At 46.4% G+C, this 24,754-nt stretch overlaps 2 protein-coding genes across 3 annotated transcripts in view; both read right to left on the reverse strand.

Moving 5' to 3' along the window:
* CMTM7 (CKLF like MARVEL transmembrane domain containing 7) overlaps nt 1-8,251 on the reverse strand; it is a 64,095-nt gene extending 55,844 nt beyond the window's left edge. The window contains exon 1 of the mRNA XM_086676244.1: nt 8,191-8,251. Coding sequence (XP_086532370.1) covers nt 8,191-8,251 — 61 coding nt within the window. The remainder of the gene's footprint in view (nt 1-8,190) is intronic.
* Nucleotides 8,252-11,136: 2,885 nt separating this feature from the next.
* Nucleotides 11,137-24,754, reverse strand: part of CMTM8 (CKLF like MARVEL transmembrane domain containing 8) — a 97,922-nt gene continuing 84,304 nt past the window's right edge. For both annotated transcript variants that reach the window (XM_086720573.1, XM_086720574.1), the window contains exons 2-4: nt 20,973-21,146; nt 13,194-13,310; nt 11,137-11,582 (exon numbers count right to left, since the gene is read on the reverse strand). In XM_086720573.1, coding sequence (XP_086576699.1) covers nt 11,499-11,582; nt 13,194-13,310; nt 20,973-21,146 — 375 coding nt within the window. In that variant the 3' untranslated portion in view covers nt 11,137-11,498. The remainder of the gene's footprint in view (nt 11,583-13,193; nt 13,311-20,972; nt 21,147-24,754) is intronic.

Here is a 24,754-nt window from a genome sequence, read left to right on the forward strand (position 1 = left end):
ACGCGGGGCTCGAACTCACGGACCGCGAGATCGTGACCTGGCTGAAGTCGGACGCTTAACCGACTGCGCCACCCAGGCGCCCCCATCAGAAACCTTTTCTAAGGGGGAAATAAAAGACTTTTTGGATCTGTAATGCAATGTCAGGCAATCTGAGTAACTAAAAGAGCTTCTGGGGGGAAATTTCACTGGGAGGCACAGAGGGGGAGAAAGAGGACTCACCTAGTTATTTGTGACTCATGCATCATTCAGCAAACATTACTGGACCCTTCCACATGCCGGGCAGAACAATTCATAGGTGAGGAACGCCCTTGCTCAGGGAGTTTGTAGCCCCTAACAATATGGGGGAATAGAGCCAAGTGGTAGAGGGAGCTGTGATTGTCACCTCCATGGGGCAGAGTCCAGGTCTACACTGGAAGGTTCCCCGCTCATGTCCAGTGTGAAACAGAGTGCCTGGCCCAAAGTAGTATGCAATACACATTTGTGAGATTAATACAGAACTGCAGGGATGGCCCACAGGAGGGAGGAACCAGCTTGTCCTGAAAGGGGAGGAGGAAGGTTCACGGAGGAGCTGGTGCTTGGAACTGTGTCTTGAAGGATGATTAAAAATGTGTTGGGTGGGCAAAAAAGGGAATGGAATATGCCTAGGCAGGAGGCATGAAACTGCACCAGAGGATTCCAGGAATTGCTACTGACACGGATAATGATGACAATGAGGTGTCTACTGTCGTGGTGGTGTCGCCCTGATCGCAGCTACTGCTCTGACACATTCCCATCTGGGTTCACGTGATTCTCTGCAGGGAATGTCTTGCTTATCTTTCCCTATTTTGTGTTGTGACTTGCAAATTAGAACCACCTGTGAAAATACACCTGCCGAGGCTCAGCCCTGAGGATCCCAATTCAGGGTGCTCAGGTGGAGCCTGGACCTCTGTGTTTGGAAGAAGTCCCACCACAAGTGATACTGATGCCCCTGGCTAAGAACTGTTGACCTGGCAAATTGCCAGCAGTCGAACTAAGTCTCGCTGAAATGTCACTGCCTGTGGGAAGCCTTCCTTGAGCAATGAGCAATCTCCCATGGCATTCATTCAACCAGAACTTACTGAGTATCTACAAAGTGCCAGGCTCCGTGTTGGACATGGAAGTACATGTTCATTGCCCTTTTGGAACTTCCTAATAAGAAGGAAGTAGACGGATAAAGCTAGCAATTTTAGTAGACTATGGTGAAGGCTAATTGACAGGGTAAAAGTAGATGTGCCATGGGAGCCAATGGGAGACACAGGGAAGGCTTCCTGGACGAGGGGCCATCTTAACCACACACAGAATGATAACGAGCTGTTAACCAGTTACTGGTGGTTGGAGAGTTGAGATAAACACTCAGAGGCATGTCTCAGAGGACATGAAATTCATTGAGGCTTGAGCACAGGGGTCCAAAGGAGGGGAAGGAGCTAGATGAGGCTGAAGAGGTGGCAGGACAACATGGCAAAGACAGGTGGGTCCCCTCAGTGCACCCAGCTGTGCATGCAAATGTCTGACGCACCACACTTCAGGCTTAGGGGTCTCTCTTCCCAGACTGGGCAATTCTAGAGAGAAGAAATTATGTGTGGAAAATCTGCAGTCAGGGTCATGCTGCCTTGGGTTTGAATCCTAACCCTGCCGCCTACTAACTCTGTGAAGTTGGGAAGTTTTTAAGCCCCTCTGGGCCTCAGTTTCCCTACATGTAAAATGAGGACAAAAGCTTCTATCTCTACTTTCTAATCCAATTATCATCTGCAGCATATCAAACCACCCCAAAGGTTATGGGCTTGCAATCATTTATTACCATCTCTTATGGTTCTCGTGATTTGACATGGCTCAGCCGAGCAGTTGTCACTTGGGGTCTCATGCAGCCGTAATCGGATGGGAGCCAATCAGATGGACTACAGTCACGTGAAGGCTTGATGGTGCTGAACGTCCTAGAAGGTTCTCTCACATGTCTGGCAGTTGATGCTGGCTGTTGACCGGGAGCTCAGCTATGGCTGTCAAGGGGAGTGCCTGCATGTGGCCACTCTATGTGGCTTGGGCTTCTCAGAGCATGGCAGCGGGGTTCTGAGAGGGAGCACTGGCAGTGAGCATCCCAGGAGGCAGGACAAGGAAGATGCCAGGCCAGTTAAAGAATATTCCTCCATAATCTTGCAGGTCAATGAGTTCACAGGACCTGCCCGGATTTTAGAGGGTGGTAAGATAATTTCCACCATTTGATGAGGACGTGGCAGGGTGACGTTGTCAAGCCGTCTTTCAAAAACACAACCTGCCATGCCTCCCATGAGGATTAGATAAATTAACGCACGGGCAACTCTCCGCACCATGCCTAGCACATAGCAAGTCCTCCGAAGCATGCAGACTCTTCTTGCCTTTATCCCGAAATCCTCAGCACCAATCGTAGTGCCCGGTGCACAATGGTGCATCTTCATCATTTTTAGATTTGACAGTGGAAAAACTGTGTACCATTTATTTATGTTTAATTGCCATGCAGCCCAAGAATCATTGTGATTCTCATGAAACAGGTCAGATCAATTTCACTGTTAAATGAAAACTGAGTGAACACGCATGCTCCGTTTGCGTTACTGTGGTGCACACAAAAAACCGTCTACTCGAAAACGGGGGAAAAGGGAGGGAAGACATATTGAGGGGTTCAAGAAAAGAGTAGTGTGGAAAGAGCACTGGATTCAGAGTTAGAAGACGTGTCTTGGAGACCGGGTGCCTCGGAACCACTCTGAGCAAGAATCTCCAGATCTGCAAAGTGGAGGGTGACGCTGCTTTCCTCCCAGGGCTTCTGTGGGGCTAGACTAAAGGATATCATGCCTGTTTGGGAATTTGGGATGCGGTAGTGGGATGTGAAATAGGCTGGCATGAAAGGTGGTTGGGCCTGGCAGGTTAGGGCACTGGCAAACAGGTGCAAACAGCATTTTAAGCCAGGACTTAGAGAAACACAACAAAACAACCCAAACAAACAAAAAACCAAAAAACCTCGGGGCTGCCCTTGGTTCATATTTGCCCTCTTGGCTCATAACCCTCATCCAGTTTAAATTTTTTTTAATGTTTATTTATTTTTGAGACAGAGAGAGCATGGACGGGGGAGGGGCAGAGAGAGAGAGAGAGACACAGAATCGGAAGCAGGCTCCAGGCTCTGAGCCATCAGCCCAGAGCCCGACGCGGGGCTCGAACTCACGGACCGCGAGATCGTGACCTGAGCTGAAGTCGGACGCTTAAGCGACTGAGCCACCCAGGCGCCCCCCTCATCCAGTTTATATGCCTTGTCCCACGTCCTTCAGATACCCAAAGAGAGGTCTGTGCATAACTGAGGGACAAGAAACATTGCTAGCACTTGCTGGCCCACTCAAGCCATTTTGTCCTTGGTTCCAGCCTGCAGTTGAGAATTTGACACTGAATTGCACAGGTGGCTCCTTATCAGTTCCTCCTCTTGCCCAGTGTGTTTCTGGAAAAACCACCATATGGTGGATTGTCACTGAGCAGACTGATAGCCACTCATGTTTGCCCCAATACGAACGGCAAGGAGAGAAAGTTTGCTGTTGGCCAATGTGAGCATGGTGACATCTAGTGAATTAGGCAGTGAATCCTGGCCTTAGACAGTTTTCTCTCATCCCGGGGGAGTTTGCCATGTCTCAAGTAGCCTGCAGGCTTCCTGTAGACAATCTGCTATATGAATGCTCCCCAGGGGCTATAACTTGCTCAAGAGTGGCTCACCCATGCCTTAGGGCTGTGCATTTAGGAGGGGTGGGACCAGGAGAAGACACCCCATCCCCTTAGGCAGTAGAGGGTCTGCATAAAGGTCCTGGTTTTGTTTGCTTGACCTTTGGAATGAGAGGGGACTCTGGCTGCTGGTCTGCCCACAGGCGAGGTTGTCTGAACCTCAGTGTTTCTCTTTGTGAAGAGGTCAGGTACCACCTGGCTTAGGTAATAAAGCAATGTACAAATATAAGGAATGATTTGTTTTTATGCCAATGTTTTCTACCAGAATCAGTATTCTTTCTATGAAGTTACCAAGAGAATAGAGGGGAGAGGAGGGGTAGGGAGGAGGGGGAGCAAGAAAGGGGAGAGTCTCTTTCTCCTACTTTATCCATGGAATCTTTCATAAATGAGAGAAATGATGGCCAAAGATGACTACGCTTCCCTTCAAAAGGAGACAAACATAATGGGTATAGTTCCCTGCATAGTTTTCAGGCAATTGCCCTGGTCATTTGTCTGCCTTCATAAGGGGGCCTTGAAGAGGTTCATTTTCCCACTAGTTACGAGGATCCTGGTTTTTCCAGCCTGCTGAAACCACTGCCTTCTCTTGTCTCTGATTTAAAAATATTTGTTATTTCCTGATGATGAATGTATTTCCTGCTCATTATAGAAAATTAGGGGAAATTCAAACCAACAAAGACAATAAAAATCACCCCATGATCCCATCACTCTTTACAATTTAGTTTGCTCTGCCTTTTGTCAACTCCAAGTTAGACTCTAAATGTGTTCTAATAAGAATTCCTCACACAGTTTTCAGTGGGAACATTGATTTGTGTGTTCATACACAATTTATTTTTCTCTATTATGTATTCTTAGAAAGACAGCACTTTAACAACTGATCTTCAATTTAATAACCAATTTAGCAACCACAGTTCAGCACAGCTTGAGAAATGTGTTAAAAATACAAAGTTAAATCATTAATGGCAGTGCTAACCCACTCTGATTTGGAATAAACTTGGGAGGGGGTGGGTTGGAGTGAATTCATTTCTAAAGGCTCATTAGATGGACTTATTTATTTAACCATTCTCCTTCTGTTAGGGTTTTAGGTTGATGCAGTGTGTGTGTGTGTGTGTGTGTGTGCGCGCGCGCGCGTGTGTGTATGTATTTAAAAAAAATTTTTTTTTAATTAAACTCTATGCCATAATGAGGGGCTCAAACTCACAGCCCTGCAATCAAGAGTTGCATGCTGTACTGAGTAAGCTAGCCCAGGCACCCTGAACTTTCTTTTTTTTTTTCCTATTATACATAAGACTGGGATTAATATCTTCGTGCGTGACCTCAGTCTCCTAACCGAAGCAACCCCAAATCCAAGGGAATATTTTTAAGCTCTTCATATATATTGCCAAACAGATTTCCGAAAATGTTGTACCGCTTTATCCCCACAGCCTATAATGTTTCCACCTGCTTCTTTTCCTCACATTACAGATGTTTCCAGTCAGCTAGGCTAGAGGGGCTGCAGACCAGGGGCAAGAAAACCTGCATATCTGCCCAAACTATTCCAATTACTCACGGTATAAACTTGGGCAAACTGCTGATACTTAATGAAGCCTCAACTGTCCTTATCAGATAAATGGAGCTCTTGACGCCTGCTAAGGCAAAGCTCTTTTGAGGACCAATTGACACCATGTGTGAAAGCGCTTTGTCAAGTATAAAATCGTAGGTTGACTCATACGACATTTTTGTAGGCCAAAGAGTCAAATATTGGCAATTTCATACGGTTCAACCCAACACTATTACCATTAAGTGGTTAGTTGTTAGGCAATTACTCATTTGTGCTTTCCAGAAACTAATCAGCTAGTTGCGTGTTTTCCCAGGTACCTAGCTCAGTAATCGCTTGGCAGCTCTCATTTATTAAGCGCTTTCTGACATTTCTTCAACAGTCTCGAATTCTGACGGCACTACTTTCACAGCCCACGTTCAGAATTGCCTTCTGTTGGTTTCCCTCAGCTTGTCTTCTAAACCAGCTAGTCCTTCAAGGTCTCCTGGGAGCCGGCATTAACTTCCCAGCATCTTCACCGCCGCAGACATTTGTTGAACACATACTATGTTCCGCACACTGTGCCAAGCTCCAGAGGGAAGATGGGTATGAAAATGCTCGCCTCTGCAACAGACCACAGACCAGGTGGGAGACGGGTGGTAGTGAATCATGTGACAGCAGGGCAGAGGGGACAGGAGCCACAAGGACATTTCAAAATGCCCCACAGTGTTTTTCTTTTAAAACCAGCATTCTCCGGGTATACGTCACATAAAATAAACGCACCATCTTCAGTAAATAGTTTGTGGATTTTAGCAAATGCATATGCGCATGCAGCCCCCACCATAATCAAGATGCACACTGTTTCTATCACCTCAGAACATTTCCCTGTGTCCCTTTCTAGCTAATCTCTTCCACCTCTAACCCCAGGCAACTGCTGATTGGCCTCCTATCGCGATAGATTTGTTTTGCTTTTTTTTTTTTTTTTTTTTGAATTTCATATATAGATAGAATCAAGCATTATACATATGTTTTTTGGTTTGGCTTCTTTCATTCAGTGTAATATTTCAGTGACTCATCTACATTGCTGCATGTGTCCAGAGTTTGCTCCTTTTCATTGCTGAGTAGTATTCCATCGTGAGAATATACCATAGTTTGTTTATTCACTGTTTGATAGTCATGTGGGTTGTTTCCAGTTTGGGCCAATTATGAATGCAGCCAGCTGTGCATATTCTTGCATAAAAGTCTTTTTGTGGACATGTTTCTCTTGGGTAGATATCGAAGAATGGAATTGCTGGGTCATATCACATGTGTATGTTTAACGTTATAAATAATTGTACTGTTTTACAGTCCCACCAGCGATGAATGAGAAGTCCAGATTCTCCGAGACCTTGTCAACACCTGGTACCATCAGTCTTTCTAAATTGGGCCTTTCTGGAGGGTGTGATATAGCATCTCATTGTGGTTTTAACTGGAAAAGTATGTACCTTGTTCCTGTCAAGAGTTGAGGCCTAATCCTCACTCTTAGAAGCTCAGTGTTCTTCGGTACTAATGGCCAACTTACTTCCAGAGAAGGAAGCCATTTCTCATGGATGACTATTGTCTTTCAGACAAAAGGTAGAGTTCTCATTATAAGTTAAAATGATCAGAGGCCAGGCTGTTCACGCTGCATTCACACGCAGCCTTCCTATTGCAAGGTCATGACCAAGCCAGGTCATGAAAATTCCTGTGAGTCCCCATCCCCCTGCTGTTTCTCTTTCTAAGATTTTTCCATGTTATCACCATCTTTTTTTTTTTTTTTAACAATTTTTTAAATGTCTTACATTTATTTTTGAGAGACAGCACAATCAAGGTAAGGGGAGAGAGGTAGATGCAGAACCGGAAGCAGGCTCCAGGCTGGAGCTGTCAGCACAGAGCCCGACGTGGGGCTTGAACTCACAAACTGTGAGATCATGACCTGAGCTGAGGTTGGACACTCAACCGACTGAGCCACGCAGGCACCCTCATGTTATCACCATCCGTCAACGATAGCTTCAGGAAGGCTTGAGTCACTCTCTCATGTGGACTCTCAAATCTTTTTTTCTACCCTTCTGTTGCTCAAAAGCACTGGAACTAACATTGACTTACACCAGCACTATTACCATCTACTTAGGGCTTTGTGGTGACTATTAGAAAGTAAATCAGAACCAAGGTGTTATGCCTTTGCTCGAAAGCCACATTCCAGGATGTCCTGTGCATTGGTTAGGATATGTGCTGTTGCAACTAACAGGAATTAGTTTAAGCAAAGTGAGTGTCATTGCTCATGTCATTGCAAAGCCCAGAGTTTGACAGCATTCAGGGCTGAGAGGATTCAGTGACTCAATGATGTAACCAGGAAGTTTCTTTCCATCTCTTGGCTCTTCCTTCTATCACCTTCGTCCTATGACTGGCTCCCCCTTGTGGTCACAAGATATTTACCAACAATTTCCCCGCCTACTTACTTCCTCAGAACTCTGACACAGCCAAGCCCTGGGGCACATGCCTATCCCTGAACCAATCAATCGGTGTGGCCAGGGGGTGGAAGCAGCTTAGGCAAAGCCCCCTTCCCCCCAGGAAGCTGGGGCATGAGTGGGTGGGTGGTTACTGAATAAAAACTAAGACAGATAACAAGAGGAGGGACAGATAATAAGAGGAGGAGAACTAGGACAGATAACCAGAGGTGTGGGCCAGGCAGCGACAAGGTCCACTACAGCCTGGACTTAGAATTATTCTGAATATTCTAGGAAAAAAAAGCCTCTGCCACGGACACACAAGTTTTCCCAACACATATGTTCCAAATGCAATATCTCCCTGGCCAACAACTTTCTTGCCACTCACCTTCCTTAGTCTCCCTCAAACACCTTCTAGATCGAACACCTAAGTTCACCTACCCCCTAACTTGTAACCATACTCACTCCAATCTTCCTCGTTGCTCTCAACACCATGGACATAGCTGTCACCTTCCTTCACTGCCATCTGCTTACAAGTCACATTTGGCAGAAGCCCGTGGTCAGAACTTCTACGCAAGGCCAAGTTAACAAATGCTTCTTAACTTGTCATCTTACACGGTATGTGTTTGCTCCTGTGCCCCTGGCCTTACATGTCCAACTTTTTTTTTTCTGTGAAAAATCCATCTTTTCAATTAAAATAATAATTGTCTAGGGGACAGAAATACAAACTTTTAATTGATTTTCTACCCACGGCTGTAGCTTCAGTGAATATTTTAAAAAAATCTAATGCGTACTTATTTTTGAGGGAGAGTAGGCGGGGAGGGGCAGAGAGAGAGGGAGACACAGAATCTGTCAGCACAGAGCACGATGTGGGGCTCAAACTCCCGGGCTGCGAGATCATGACCTGAGCTGAAGTCGGACGCTCAACCTACTGAGCCACCCAGGAGCCCCTTCAGTTAGTACTTTCAAATATCTGTGCTCTGTGCAGAAGATAACTTTATGTATTTATGTATTTAAACTCTTTTGTGTGCTGATACGCTGGGGGGATTTTTCTAAGAAAGCAGCAACTTTTAAATGTATCAAAATAAACGATATTGAACCTTCTTGTCTCTGGGTTTTCTTGTAGTTCTCAAATGTTGGCTACATACCTTGGGGGCTATGAGTTGGGACACTGCAATGGAGAGAGATTGATTGCCTAAAGCATGTCACTGATTGGCCCTAAGTGGGTAAATACATCAAACTCAAAACCCACCCAGCTCCATCAAAGAGGACGCGATGCTTTTGGAAGGGCAGTTGGTGGCCACCTATGCCAGAGAATAGTTTAAGCACTCTGTATCCTGTCCTTGTAATAATATTTTTCAAACCTCAGAAACCTATTTTTTTTATGATGTTTGCTATATCGCATGTGGCTTTTCTTTCTTAAGAGAAAAATGGAAGCCGTTCAAAAACTTATAGCTTCATCTGAACAGCAGAGAATCATTGTATTGTCCCAAAACCCGCACTTAAAAGTGCACGAACAAAGTCAGCATTCAAAAGAGGAAATAAGAATTTCCTTTCAGTTAAAAAAATAGATATTTGGTTTTGCTTTGTGTTTGTTTTTGGGCAAACTCTCAGGATGACACAAATGGTCAAGCTCCTGAAAAGCCACAAATAAAGACAACAAGTACTCCTGCCTGGAAACAAATGAGTACTGTTCTCTAGAAATAGATCTCATTGGGGCTACTGGCTCAAGAAAGACCTACAGCCTTTATGGAGAATTATTTCCAAAGTGGGTTATGGAACTCTTCACCCCAGAAGCTGCTTCCTATAAATGGGGCCATGATTATAGAAATCACACACATACACACACACCACAGTGGGTGGCAAGGACATAAAACAGACTTCTTTCTTTCGTTTTTAAAAAGTTTATTTATTTATTTTTTTGGGGGGGGGAAGGGGCAGACAGAAAGTGAGGGCAAGAATCCCAAGCAGGCTCCCTGCAACCATCCCGTCAGCACAGAGCCCGATGTGGGACTCGAACTCACGAACTGCGAGATCATGACCTGAGCCGAGATCAAGAGTCGGACACTTAACCAGACTGAACCACCCAGGAGCTCCCAGGCTTCTTTCTTGATGGTTGTTTCCAGAAGTTGCCTGAAACACGCATCTGGAAGTTCTAGTTTTTCTGCCTTTTGTCGAGCTTTGGTTGCAATACCAAGTACTTAAAACACCCAGTACACGGAGGATGACTATGCCTCTGTGAGTGTGAGACAGAGAGGAACAAATTCTGACTAGTGATTTCAGCTTTTCTTGCAAAATCAGCGAGTTGGAGGCTGTCCTGCTGGTGACCAGGAATGCAGCCCCCCAAGGATTGAGCGCTAATCACCTGTGGGTCTGTGTTGCTAAAATCCGACTGTCACAGCTCACTGGATGCCGGACTCAGAGTGGCCTCTGGTACCCCCAACCCTCACCCACTCCCACACACCTGTCCCCTACACTCCCCTTATTCTCGGTCCCCGTCTCCCCACTAGCTCTTTGGATCCAGAACCCAGGAACATTCTTCATTGTTCCTTTCAAAGGTCGGTGGTGGGTGTTGGACACTGAAGAAATCTCACCTCTCCTCTACAGAGGCAAACAGAACTTGGATCAGAACTTACAGGTAAACAGGAGGATGGACCAAATAACCAGACGACTCACAACAGAAACAAACAGTACTGCTAAACAACAGCAGAAGAGTGAGGCCCCGGGGCTCACGTCCGCAGAGTGCGCAAGCTAACCCGGCTCACTGTCATCAACCCTATTAACGCTTCTGTGGTTTTTTGTTTTTCAAAAGAAGCTCATGTTGAAAAATCACCCACAGCACACTGCCTTACCAGCAAGAACCATCCTAACTGAACACACTTCCTCTAAACACGCATCTGCCTTGCTGCCTGGGGTTCTTTCCACCCTCTGATGATAGCTAACAACGATGCCACAAAGTAGTCGTTCTGGAGAACTTTTGGTCAGGTATTTTCCACAATGTGGGGTACATGAGTCCCTGTGGTCAGTGAGTATCTTAAGGGACACGCAAGTACTATTTTCATGGTTATGCACTAATTCTAATACGTATCAGGAAAAAATGCCACCAGCAAGCACATCAGTCCGTGCACTCAGCAGCACCACATAGGGTGAGCATCTTAACGAACTGCAAGGCCAGAGTTTCACTAGGTGCTTTTTCTGGGCCCTCTGGTTAGCAGATGAGAATCATGGCCACTGACGATCCCCGGGCTTGGGGAGATGGGTCTCTCCTGCCACCCTGGTCCAGTGGCTGTGGACAAGGGTCTCTGGGCAACGTTGCAACTGGACAGTCCCGTGAGGGCGAAGATGTATCCACAGCACCCCAGCTCAGGCTGTGGTAACAGGTCTCCTTTCTCAAATCAGACACCTTACCCGGGGATTTTGAAACATTTAATCAGAAAAGAGTCTGGCATTTGAAAAGTTAGGTTGATAAACTTGACACAGTCTTGATATTAGCAATTTATCTATTTATACATTGTCTAAGAAAATAAGGTCTGTGAAGACATCCGCAAGATATTGAAGAGTTCGTTACAAGCTACAGCAAACTGCAGATAAGTATCCAGTTTAATTGTAACAAACTGCCGCGAGCAAATTTAACTAGGTATATAAAAACATTAGTCAAATACAATTCTCTGGAAATATACATCATACCTACAGTTTGTCGGGTTTTTTGTTTTCGTTTTTACAAGGAGATTCTTCGTGTTTTCTCCCTCCCTTTTAATTCTCAAAATGGCCAATCACTGTATGGTCCTGGATCTCCAAGCTATAAAACTGAAGTATGTGTTCCCAGCATAGCAGATGGTGACCAGAAAGGCGAAGAACTACAGGAAACAAAGCATAATAGAAAGAGGGCTTAGGGCACATTCTAATTAGCAGAAGTTATCATTTCGCCTCCATTGAATCAGGCACTCACAGCATCCCTTAACTCCAGGCTTCCTCATCTAAAACTGCTTTATTGGTTCAATTACCTTCCTTCTGAAATGATCTCTGGCTATGCTGGTTGTTTGGGTTTTGTTTTGTTTTGTTTTGTTTTTTGGTTGTTTTTTTTTGTTTTGAAACATATCTGGAAAGCTTGTAGTTCTGCTCAAATAACCACAGGCTGTTCACTTTGGGGTGACTATGGTGGGGTGGCATCCGAGAAAAGCACATGAATTCCTAATTTAGTACAGGCAATTTTAGACCAGGGCTTAACCTCAGACTGTCATACGATCAGTTAAATAAAGGAGTTGAGTTTGTAGGAGGAAGCGATGAACCCACGTGGTACGAATGGGGAGTAGGGAAAATGTAGGCCCCTCTTCAGGGGCAGCTACTGCCCAGTTCCGGTGGATTCTTGCTGTAGGATAGCTTGAGCCATGTGCTGCTACGGCGTGTGATTTTTTTTTAAGTTTATTTATCTAGTTTGAGAGAGACAGAGACGGTGCTCATGGGGGAGGGGCAGAAGGAGGAGACAGAGAATGCCAAGCAGGCTCTGCGCTGCCGGTGCAGAGCTGGATGCGGGGCTTGAACTCACGAAACCGTGAGATCATGACCTGAGCCGACACCAAGAGTCGGACACTGAACTGACTGAGCCACCCAGGTGCCCCAAAGCTTGTGATTTTTAATGTCATGCACACCACGCTCTCTACGTTTGAGTAGAGATTTTCAAATATAAATACAAGGATATAATGAATGGCTATATTATCATCAGTCAGCCTTCACACTATCATTTTGGCATTCCTGTCTAACTGCCCCCCACTCCCCTGCCAATGGCTTCTTTGGGGGATGAAATATTTTAAGGCCAATCTCAGAGAAACTTCTAGATTTAGTTTTACAACCAGAGCAACAATACACACGATGGCTTAGAAATGCAAACCATACAGAAGCGTGTGTGTGTGTGTGTGTATATATATATATATATATATATATATATATATATATATATATATATCACAAAGCAGAAGCCCCTCAGGCCGCTCCCCTCGTCACCCAGCCACAGTCTCTGGAAGGAACCTCCGTTACTGTGTACTTTCCTCTGCATTCCCAGCGCATAAACAAACATCTCTACTTCTCAAAAAAAAAAAAAAAAGAATCATAGTGTGCTCATTGTTTTGCAACTGTCTCCCCACTTGAACTGTAGTCAGTAGAATTATTCTTAGACGGCCACAAATAGCTTTCCTCCCTCAAATACTTACTCTGTTCCAAACTATCTGGCTTTCACTCAAGCTGGGTCTTTTAGCCTCTGTGCACCTCAGGCCGTCGGGAGGCCCCACTAATTTTCGATGCTTTCAAACCACAAGCTAATGGCCAGTGTGTCACAACTGTGGGTGGTGCTTTCCCCGTCCTGCAGATAATTTGGGCCTCCTCCTGGATCCCCAGCCCCAGTGGGAGGAGGAGACCGTGATCCTGACCATGGAGGTTTGGGGGGGGTGGTGGTGTTGAAAGGGCTCACTCACCGATGAGGCTGCCCAGCTGTTGAAGTTGTGGCTGTCCCTCTCCGGGGAGACAGAAGAGGCATCCACCACAGCGGCCGAGAGGTATAAGACGAAGGCACTGCCATTAAAGCACAGACCCTGGGAGAGACAGAGGGGTGGGGTGGTCAGGGAGTGTGGAAGGTCTGGGCACCTCTGGACCTGAGAAGTGGCCAGGACCGCATGCCAGGTGTGGAAAGGGTGCATCTGGATGCTCGGGAAGGGCTTTTTTTTTTTTTTTAAGTTTATTTTTTATTGAAGGGGACAGAGAGAGAGAGAGAGAATACACAAGCGTGTGCAATCAGGGGAGAGGCAGAAATAGAGGGAGAGGAGAAAGAGAGGGAGAGGAGAGGAGAGAGGGAGAGAGGGGGAGAGAGAGGGAGAGAGGGGGAGAGAGAGAGAGAGAGAGAGAGAGAGAGAGAGAGAGAGAGAGAGAGAATCCCAAGCAGGCTCCTTGCTGTCAGATCCCGATACAGGGCTCAATCTCATGAACCATGAGACCATGACCTGAGCCAAAATCAAGAGTCAGATGCTCAACCGACTGAGCTACCCAGGTGCCCCCCACCCCCGAAGCAGCTCTTCAGGGCCTCTAGGAGGAGAGGGCTTAACACCAGCTTATATGCAATACAACCAGACACCCCTCACCTGTCCCCCAAGATACAAGATACTCAGGCTGCCTGCTCATCCCTTCAGCCACCTCTCTCTCTTTCAATTTGCTCTTAATCCTTGCTTCACCCAGATTTCAGCCATGGCGACCTACTGGCTGAGGAAGGCAGGTAGCTGGGGGCCCCAGCAAGATCTGCCTGGCCCATGGCCCCAGCAGGTACAGCCCTTCAGCACCTGTCCCTGACCCAGAGCTGGGAGACAGCCTTTCCCAAAGCAGGCGAGCTGATCCATTTCCCTACTCTAAGCAGGGTGGGACATTTAGGTGAACTCCTCAACCCTAGCAACAAGTTCTTCAAACTAAAAAGAAGATTATACATATTAATAGAGCCCTTTGGGAACTAATCTTTCCCTTGGCTTCACCTTATTTTTTCCTATTCTTAGAGAAGACAGATATGTAAATCCAAGTAGGTATTTGGTTTTCAGCTATATTTAAACTCTAGGAAATCATACTGTGAAATGTGCAAACCTGATCCTATCTGAACAAGGGTGAGAGGAGGGGGTGGGGTGGGGGAAAACTGATGCAGAAACCAAAGCTTTATACAGGTAGGAAGAAGGTGGCTCTCAAGGCATAGATCCTCTGTGGTCTAACAGCTCTCCCTCAGGAATTCAGAGAGACAGGAACAAATAGGGGCAAGGGGAGGAAGCAATATCTTTTTCTTCTTAGGGAAAGAAAGGCATGTAGAATTTTCCAGATGCAGGTCCTAGCATTCTGAGGTGGGTTGTGTATCCCTGTTGCCTCCTCCACACTTACATTATGCCGGGTTAACGAGATTAACCTTTATGATAAGGGTAGTCCAGGATTCAGGGTATCCCCTGATGCTCATCTGCATAGAAATGTGTCCCCAAGAAGACGTGGTTTCCCTGGATGACTCATTATGTTTGCTGGTTGTGGGGTTTTTCTGGGTCCAGAAACACATTTGTGCATTACAAAAAGTTTTTATAATTAATTAATTTATTTTGAGAGAGAGAGAGAACACAAATGGAGGAGGGGCAGAGAGAGGGAGAGAGAGAATCCCAAGCAGGCTCTGCACGGTCAGCACAGAGCCCGATGCAGGGCTCGAACCCATAAACCGTGAGATCGTGCCCTGAGCCAAAGTCGGATGCTCAACCGACTGAGCCGCCTAGGCACTCCCCCAAGTTTTTTTTTCAATTGCACATTACCTCCAGAGTTTTATACATTTGCATGAATGTATAAAATGTATAAAATGTTTTATACATTTGCATGAATAAAGGACTCTTCATACATATTTTTAATGCTGAAACAGCTAAAGGTAATTACCTCTGAGGAGTGGGGGACCTTAGTTTTCACTTTGTGGCCTTTCCACAGGTAGTGGTTAAGTTTATTTTTATTTAATAAACTAGTCACGTCTTACATTCGAATCATTAAAATGCTTAAGAAAAAAATTTAAAAGTAATGCATGTTCCTGGTAACCAAATAAAATCCAGTGTGGATAGAAGAATCTGGAGTAAAAAGTCAGTCTATTTTTTTCACCTCAGCTTTTTCCTTTGGGATATAAACAAACACCCAATTTTATACAAAAGGAGCCATAGAGTTAAGTAAACTTAGAGGTGTTTTTTTTTTTCTTCACTGAAAAAGATACCAAGGGCAATTTTGCATGCCTGTCCAAACAGATGACCTCATTTGTTGTCATAACACAAATACCTTAGAATCTAACTTTCCCCTATCGATGGGCATTTCACGTTCCTAGTTTTCCCAGGGTCACAAATGCTACTGTGACGAATGTCTTTAAACAAGTATTTGGGGGTGCCCTGCATGTCCAGTCCCCACACAAGGGGAGAGATGACGGAGACAGCATTCTCAGAGGTCAGCCTGGTCAGGACTGCCCTGACACTGGCCCTGGGCCTTGTCCCCACTGCTGGGTGGGTGAAGGGCCGGAGAGGGAGTGGTGACAAGACTCCCTGAGGATATGTGTCCCCATCCCTTAGTAAGTGTGGCCCAATCCATTTTTCCAAGGCTCTCTTTCCCTCGGAGAGAAGCAGGGAAGGGCTTTCTTCCCCCCTGCACCACCCTGCGGGGCCCTGCTGGGTAATCACAGCCTCCATTCCTGCTACCTGGGTGTGGAAACTCCTCCTGCCCGCTTCTCCCCACACCATCTTCCTAGGACTCCCAAATTAAGTATGTATGGGGGATGCCTGGAGTGGGAAACTAGTGAAAACAGGTGGAGAGAGGAAAGAAAAAAGAAGGGCAAAGAAATCAGGATCTGAGATTGTTTTTTTTTTCTTTCTTTCTTTTCTTTTCTTTTCTTTTCTTTTCTGTTTATTTATTACTTTGAGAGAGAGACAGAGCGTGAGCAGGGGAGAAGCAGAAAGAGAGGAAGACACAGAATCCAAAGCAGGCTGCAGGCTCTGAGCTGTCAGCACAGAGCCCGACGTGGGGCTCAAACTCATGGACCGCGAGATCATGACCTGAGCCAAAGTCAGACACTCAAACGACTGAGCCACCCAGGTGCCCCAGGATCTGAGATTGCTATAGATGTTAAAGAACAGAGATCTGTGTGGCTACAGAAGTGGCGAAGGGTAACACACAGCTTCGGCAGCCTCTGGAATATCACTGAGCTTCGTCGAAACACAAGGTCGCACTGCTCTAGAGAAGCAGGACCCGAGTCTGAGACTGCTCAGGCTGAAAAAACCCTAGAGCACCCTCCCGCCCCCCCCCCCCAACTCAAATGCCAGTTCTCAAAGCATCCCCGGGCTGCAGGGAACCCAGAACAAATACAGTGTCTTACCAAAGTTTCCCAACTACTCCGTTTTGGGAGAAGGTGGAGGGAGGCTCTTCTTTTCTGAAATTTGATCCCTCTTTGGTACAGAATGTCCTACCCCCCCCCCCGCCCCAAATAAAGGCACACAGATAAAAACTCTCAAATAGCTGGCCTCCTTGTTGGCCCTCCACCGTGTAGCACTGGTGTCCACGACTGACCAAACCTAACTGCGGAGAGAGAACTCCTCATCCCTTCACAGTGGAGAGGAGGAAGGTCCTCTCAGCTCCAGCGATTTCCCGAAGGCTAGGACCAGGGCATTTGTGAACCCTGGCCGCCAAGGAGACTCCAGGGTTGACGGCTGTGGTTGGCAGCAGGGGACCTGCTTCCCATTCCCTGGCTATCAAAACCCTTTCGGTGTCTATTTCTTCACCTGCAAAATGGAAATAATCCACCCCGTGTTTGCAGTTAGGGTGAGGTGAAATGATGTAATCTATGAAGGACCCAGCCTGACCTCTGGCACACAGTAGGTGCTTCATGAATGGTGGCTGCTACTGCCTATAAAAGGAGGCTGTGCCCTCTGCCCTGTACTGCTCAGAGTGCTTGCAACGAGGCCGACAGGGATGAGCTGTGGAGGATGAATCCTCAGAAAATGCATTTGTGCAGGTCCTGGGGCTTAGTGCCCCAAGGAGGACAAACAGTATTGCTTTGAAGTTTTAGCTCAAATCAGATTTGTCACAAAGCACATCCCAGCCTCTCTGGGTGACGCATATGGCCCGGAAAACATGCCTACAATTGAATCAATTCCAGTGCAAAGCTCATGCCTTATCAAGCAAAGAGCTACAGGCAAAACTATGAGACTCTGGTTTTTGTCATGTCCCATGGGCTGGTCTCCCAGCCAAGTTCCCAGTGGATGAAAGCCTGGTCTGCTCATCCCTTCTCGGCAATCTCAGATTCCCCAAATGCTCTGAGAACCAAAAGTAAATCCAAAAGTCATCTGGCAGCAAAAGCTGACTTGTACTGACATGGGGGCAATGCAGTCTTTATTACCCCTCTTTGCAGGAAAATGCACGTGTTCATGCAGAAATGCTAACATGTCTGATTACAGTGCTGCCCCCAGACTCAGGATCTTACGCAGTAAATGCACCAGATTATTATCTTTCTAAAATCTGAGGGGGTGGAAATCCTGATTCTAAACATATCTGGCCTAGGGGTGCCTGGGTGGCTCAGTCAATTAAGCATCCGACTTCGGCTCAGGTCATGATCTCAAGGTTTGTGAGTTCGAGCCCCACATCAGTCTCTGCACTGACCATGTTGAGCCTGCCTGGGATTCTCCCCTCTGCTTATGTGCTCTCTCTTTCTCTCTCTTTCAAAATAAATAAATTATAGAAAATAAATTTAAAGAAAAAAAAACTACAGAAAACATGCCTAGGAATTGAGACTCAGCAGAAGTGGAATTAAAGGTACAGCTCATTCTTGCATCTTAACCATTGGCTCTCCCGTTACAGTTTCCAAGTTCTCTTCCTCCAAGTTCACAAGTACTTTCCTCAAGACATCCTTTAAGACCCATCGTCCTCCCAAACGGCATTCCTCCCGTTCCTCCAGGTCACTTGAATGATGCCCTCTCCCCGTATTCCCACGTGGCTGTTACTTCGAGGTGCTTTCTACCTTTTGTGATTCCCCACATCCAGATGAGTCTTTCTTCCCGGTGCCCACCCAGCGAGGCAGGACGCCCGTTCCAACCAGGCTGCGTGGGCTGCCCCAGGCAGCTACGAGCACCTCGGCTGGAGTTACTTTCAGAGCCTGCCCCATGTTCCCGAAAATCATAACGGAAAATCCTCACGTTCGTATTTGGGGAGACTGCTAAGAGTCCGTCAATGTGTTCCATGCAATCAAATGACACCTGTTATTTGTGTATGTGTGTGTGTGTGGGGGGGGGGGGGGGGGGGCGGTTAACTTAGCTAGCTCTGAAAGCAGCTCCCAGAAAGAACCAGGCCAGATACACTTGAGCAGTGAGGCCGCTAAAGCCTGCCAGCTTTATTTCGGTCTACACCACACTTACACACTATGCTTCAAATCTGGCTTATCAGTCGCTTATTTGGAATTGGATAGTTTTTTGATCCACTGGTTGAAAACAAGCAAACAAAAAGATAGTATCGCTCTGAGCCCTGTTTTGTACACACACACGTGTGGCACCACTTGGATTTTTTTTTGGTTTTTTTAAATCGTGCAGCCAGTCCAACTCCCCCAAAAAAGATTATAAATTCTCCAAAGGCAAAGGGGACCTCACCTTCTATCTCTGAGCTCCCCTCAGGATGTGTGTGATCAGTCTTCAAGATGACACTAAATGCTGCCTCCTCTCTCAAGAGTTCCCAGCTGTCCCAAGCTGAGGTGGTAGTTTCCATCACACTTTGTACATACCTTCACCTCGCTATATGTCATAGGGTACCATGATGGGTTGATTTTCTGTGTTAACCTGACTGGGCCACAGGTGCACAGATATTTGGTCAAACGTTATCCGGGGTCTATCTATGAGGGCTTCTGGATGATATTAACATTCAAATCTACAGCCTGAGTAAAGCAGACTGTCCTCTCTAATGTGGGTGGGCCTCATCCAATCAGTTGAAGACCTGAATCGAACAAGAAGGCTGAGTAAGAGAGAACTGCTCCTGCCTGACCGCCTTGAGCTGGGACATCAGTCTTTTTTCCTGCCTTTGGGCTTGAACAGAAACACCAGGTTCCCTGGTCCTCAGGCCTTCAGGCTCGGACCGGAACCACACCATCAGTGTGCCAGGGGTCCAGCTGGCTGACAGCAGATCTTGGGACTTCCCAGTTTCCATAATCATGTGAACCAATTCCTTCTAATAAATCTCTTCATGTGGGTGTGCACGCGTGCACACACACACACACACACACACCCTATTGCCTATGCTTCTCTAGAGCACTCTAATACAGACTTTGTATCGAGAGTGGGGTAGACAGATTTGGAGTCTGGAGTGGAACTGATGCTATAACAAATACCTAAAAATGTAAAAGTCGCTTTGGAACTCGATAATGAGTAATGGCTGGGGAGTTTTGAGGAGCATACTAGAAATACGGATGTTGAAGGGGATTCTGGTGAGGGCTCAGAAAGAAAAGAGAAGAGCTAGAGAGAAAGGTTCCATCTTCTTAGGGAATACATAAATAATCACAAACAGAATCTTAGTACAAGTGTGCATGTTGAAGGCCACTGTGGAGAGATCTCAATGCACACGTGGGGAACATGTTTTCGGAAACTGGAGGAAAGGTGATCCTTGTCATAAAGTGGGAAAGAATTTTGCTGAACTGGGTTCTATTGTTTCATGGAAGATAGAGCTTATAAGCAACAAAACTGGATTAGCTGGATATTTAAATGAGGAGATTTTTAAAACAAAGTGTGAAGGCAAGGCTTGGTTCCTTCTGTTTGCAGTAAAATGCAAATGGAAACAGATGAATTGATGAAGAAATTGTTGGGGTGCCTGGGTGGCTCATTTGGTTAAGCGTCCGACTCTTGATTTAGGCTCAGGTACATGATCTCACAGTTTGTGGAATCGAGCTCCACATCGGGCTCTGCACTGGCAGCACAGAGCCTCCTTGGGATCCTCTCTCTCCCTCTCTCTGCGCCCCTCCCCTGCTCTCTCTCTCTCTCAAAATAAATAAACTTACAACAAAAAGAAACCGTTAAGCAAAAAAGAAGCAGAACTTGATGGTCTGGAAAGTCCTTAGCTTAATCCATATTGTAAAAAATAAGAAAGCTTGCTCTTAAGAGAACACCAGAGGTGTGGCCGAACAACCATTTGATAAAGAGATCACGGGTGCAAACCACAGATCTAATTTTGTACAGGCAGAAGCCAGGAACAGGTAAGGGATTATATGCGTGAAACACTGCCAGTTTGAATGAAAGCAGGTGGAGATGGGACAAAATAAAGGAGTTCTGTCGAATTTCTAGGATTTCAGGTCACGATCTCATGGCTCGTGGGTTTGAGCCCCTCGTCGGGCTCTGTGCTGACAGCTCAGAGCCTGGAGCCTGCTTCCGATTCTGTGTCTCCCTCTCTCTCTGCCCCTCCCCCACTCACGCTGTCTCTCTTTCTCTCAAAAATAAACACTAACAACAACAGCAACAACAAAAATTAAAAAAAAAAAAAGAAGAAATTCCTGGACTTTCCCATATGCCCAGTTTCACACTCAGGTATAATCACCCTAGAGACAATTGGATAACATAAAGATTATCTGCTGTGTTGGGTTCTCCCTGGCTTTGCCCCCTGCTTTGCCGGCAGGGAGACAACTGAATTGAGGAAAAAAGGACTAAGTTCCAACCTGCATAGCTGGCAATGGACAGTAACAACACCCCCGGCTTCCTTACCACTGTTGTCCAGGGCACCTGCGGGATCCTGGTGTAGGTCATTGTTATGTAGATGATGAGGAAGAAGACGGTGAGGACCCAGTAAAACACAGCTACAAACATGACCCAGCCAAAAGCAGGGACCCGGAAGTACTCGGTTCCAGCGATAAGTGTCCACACCAGCAGTCCCAGAACCTGCAAAACGGTAGAGGCAGTGGAAAAGAAAAGGGAGACACAAGGAGAAAATAAAGAAAGAAGCAGAGACAGAGGAAAAAAAAAAATTACATCAAGTGTCCATTACAGCCTTTATTCATATTTCCACATACACACAACTAACAAATATAAAACGGGTTGCAAACTCGGGTGCCCATAAATGCCAGAAGGTACAATTTATTGTCAAATTGGCTTGAGGGCCAATTTTTTATTTATTTATTTATTTATTTTTTTAATTTTTTTTTTCAACGTTTATTTATTTTTGGGACAGAGAGAGACAGAGCATGAATGGGGGAGGGGCAGAGAGAGAGGGAGACACAGAATCGGAAACAGGCTCCAGGCTCTGAGCCATCAGCCCAGAGCCTGACGCGGGGCTCGAACTCACGGACCACAAGATCGTGACCTGGCTGAAGTCGGAGGCTCAACCGACTGCGCCACCCAGGCGCCCCAAGGGCCAATTTTTTAAAAAGTAAACTCTACCCCCCCCAATGTGGGGCTTGAACTCACGACCCCAAGATCAAGAGTCACACGCTCCACTGATGGGGCCAGCCAGGTCCCCCTGTGGTGCACCAGTTTTCTTAGATCTTTCTTTTTTCCTCCAAGAAAACACAGCAACTCAAGTTTGTACATGACGATCTTGATTTTTAAATATTTATTTATTCCTGGGAGAGTGCTAGCAGGGGAGGGGCAGAGAGAGGGGGACAGAGGATCCAAAGCGGGCTCTGTGCTGACAGGTTGACAGCAGCAAGCCCGACGTGGGGCTCGAACTCACAAACTGAGAGATCGTGCCCCGAGACAAAGTCGGACACTCAACCAACTGAGCCACCCAAGTACCCTGATAGTCTTGATTTTTAAATGTTAGCACTAATGATGATTTTTAAGACGCCATGAGGGGACAAACCACACACATCTGTGGCTGGAATTTGCTCACAGGCTGATACTTGTCAAGAAAACAAGACTGCAGGTGTACTTGAGGTCTACTGGGACTGATCCGCTCTCAAGGGATGAATCTCTGAGGATACCTCACGGCCACTACTGTCTGCCCCCCACCCCCCCCCCTGCTTTCCCTCACGCCTCTCCCCCTCTTCCTTGCAGAGGGCAAGTAACACATGGCCTGAGAGAGCTTCTGAAAAGGAGAACAAACAAGGGCCCAGGGCAGATGCCGGCATTCAGTGTTTTAACGTAAGTTGTGCATTTATTCCGGTAACAGCCATCCAAATCTTCACCACTGCTGACAAACAAGACCAAAGCCAAAGCCAAATGAATGTCACCCATGGACTAGAGGCAGGTTTCATCAAGGGAAAAGAAACCGATCCAAACTGCAGGCGTCTTTAGCCCTGAACAAAGGGAAGCCGCAACAAAGTATGCATCTCGCATTCCAGTACCTTCCAGGGACCAGGACTTTATTCCTAAGCCATGAAGAAGTTAGATCCAAACCATATCCCCAGGAGATAGCATCAGGAGCCCGGGGCAGGCTCTGGCTGCAAGTTCTGGATTGCTGTGTGACTCAGGACAAATTATTTCATTTCTGCTTTAGCTGTGTTCAAGGTGTAGGGAACAAAATACTAAAGAGACTTTAATCACAAAGCTGGGAAGATGGTTTTCACTCACTTGTTTAACCCTTGAGAGCACCTAAACTCTGCCAGGCCTCCTGCTATCAGGCCCCAAGGACGGGGTCAGGCACACATTACTGAACACACCCTGCTGTACATAACTTAAAGCCTCGTGGGGGGAAATATCTGCATAATTCTAATTGTGACAAATGCTGTGAAGGAAAATGAAGGCTGTGGTAAGGGTGTGTAACAGATATGACCTTGTTGCAGGCATGGGAAGTGTCAGGGAAGGCCATGCTGAAGAATACCCTCCAGACCCAGTAAGAGCTAGCGAGAGAGACAGATGGGAAGACAGAGTTCTAGGCACAGAACTTTCGTCCGGAGCGGGGAAGGGCTTTGCTGCCTTCTAGAACCTGTAAAGAAAGTATAGAAAGTTAGGACACTGGTGCAAAATGTTAGGTTGGGAAGGGTCAGATTATATGGGCCCAGGCGTAAGTTCTTTATACTGTCGCCAGCTAGACCCAGAACCTGACCTTTACTGCCTCACCTGCTTGTACTTATCGACCTCTGTCCCTCATTTTTCCTTAAGCTCTTCTTTCTAGCTTATCTTTTAACTCAGGCAAAAGACCAGACGGGCATAACATCCCATGACAGAAATTGAAACTACTCCTCAAGCAACAGGAAGTGGCCGGACCACTCACAGACCGGTTTGCACTTAACCCCCACTCACGCCTGTGCAGATAGACCATGGAGTGACCCAGGGAATGACCAACAGTTACCTTTCCCTCACTGTAATACTAAACCTCCACCCAGTCTCCAAGTCAGAGGGCAAGCCTCACCTCATTTATGTACAGGCATGTTTCCTTAAGGCGCACGCGTGGCCTTATGCCCGCCTCTACATACGATGACAAGGCTCCCCTATCTAAATATTCATCCTAACCCTAAATAAAAGGAACCCTTTCACCTTGCTTGGGAATCAAGGCTTGGAAGTTATTCCCCTTGATCTCATTTGTTGCAGATAAAGTTTCCTTTGTGCCACAACTCCACCAGGTGTGGTTCCTTCTATGCCTCACCAAGGAGGGAACTCATGTTAGTTTGGTTGTAATACCACTCTGGCCGATTGAGGAGAATGGACACATGGAGGGGAAAGGGGTGTGTGTGTGTGTGTGTGTGTGTGTGTGTGTGTGTGTGTGTTCACGTGCGTGTGCACTCATAAGCAGACAAGCTCAGAGACTGTCACAATAGTCTCAGTGAGAGAAGATGACATATTCAAGACCGAGATGGTGGCAGTGAATATGCAAGTGAGGGAATTCGAGACAGACTTCAGCAGCAGCTAGGACATTAATAGACTTCACAGGTTAGACCAGGATAAAGTGGAAAGACATGCAGAGTCTCTGGAAAGATACACGATGTGCATTAGGGTGTCATTTCCTCACCTGGAACAATGAAACAGGAACAGGTTAACAGGCTGATCTGAACAACAGTTCCTCAGTTGTTCAACCCATGCAATCTGAGGTGGTCAGGGACTCCAGATAGCGATTAGAAGGGGACGCTGCAGGGACAAGAGTGCAGGCCCCTTTTTAAGAAGGAAGACACATATGGGCCACCTGGGTGGCCAAGTCAGTTATGCGTCCGACTGCGGCTCAGGTCATGATCTCACGGTTCATGAGTTCAAGCCCCGCATCTGGCTCCCTGCTGCCAGCAAGAAGCCCGTTTCAGATCCTCTCTCTCTACCCTCCCCTGCTAGAGCTCTCTCTCTCAAAAATAAACATTAAAAAAAAAAAAAAAGACACTGAAGCCCTCAGACAGGTTTCCAAGGGACATTTTACACTGCTCATGGAGAGAAGCCCACCTCTCTGGTACAGTTTGGATGCTGTGCTGGAGAGCACTAGACAGACTCTAAATGTTGCTGTTTCCCTTCTTTAGAGTTGAAAGTCGCTGTTCTTTTGATCTAGTTGATATTGTACACGAATTCCAAAGCAATGCTTAATGGAGATGTGTTTTTATGCTTACATTTGTGGCAGCAGAATTTATCGA

This window comes from Puma concolor, chromosome C2 (assembly GCF_028749965.1).
Source record: "Puma concolor isolate L17-30 chromosome C2, mPumCon1.1.hap2, whole genome shotgun sequence".
Taxonomy (NCBI): Eukaryota; Metazoa; Chordata; class Mammalia; order Carnivora; family Felidae; genus Puma; species Puma concolor.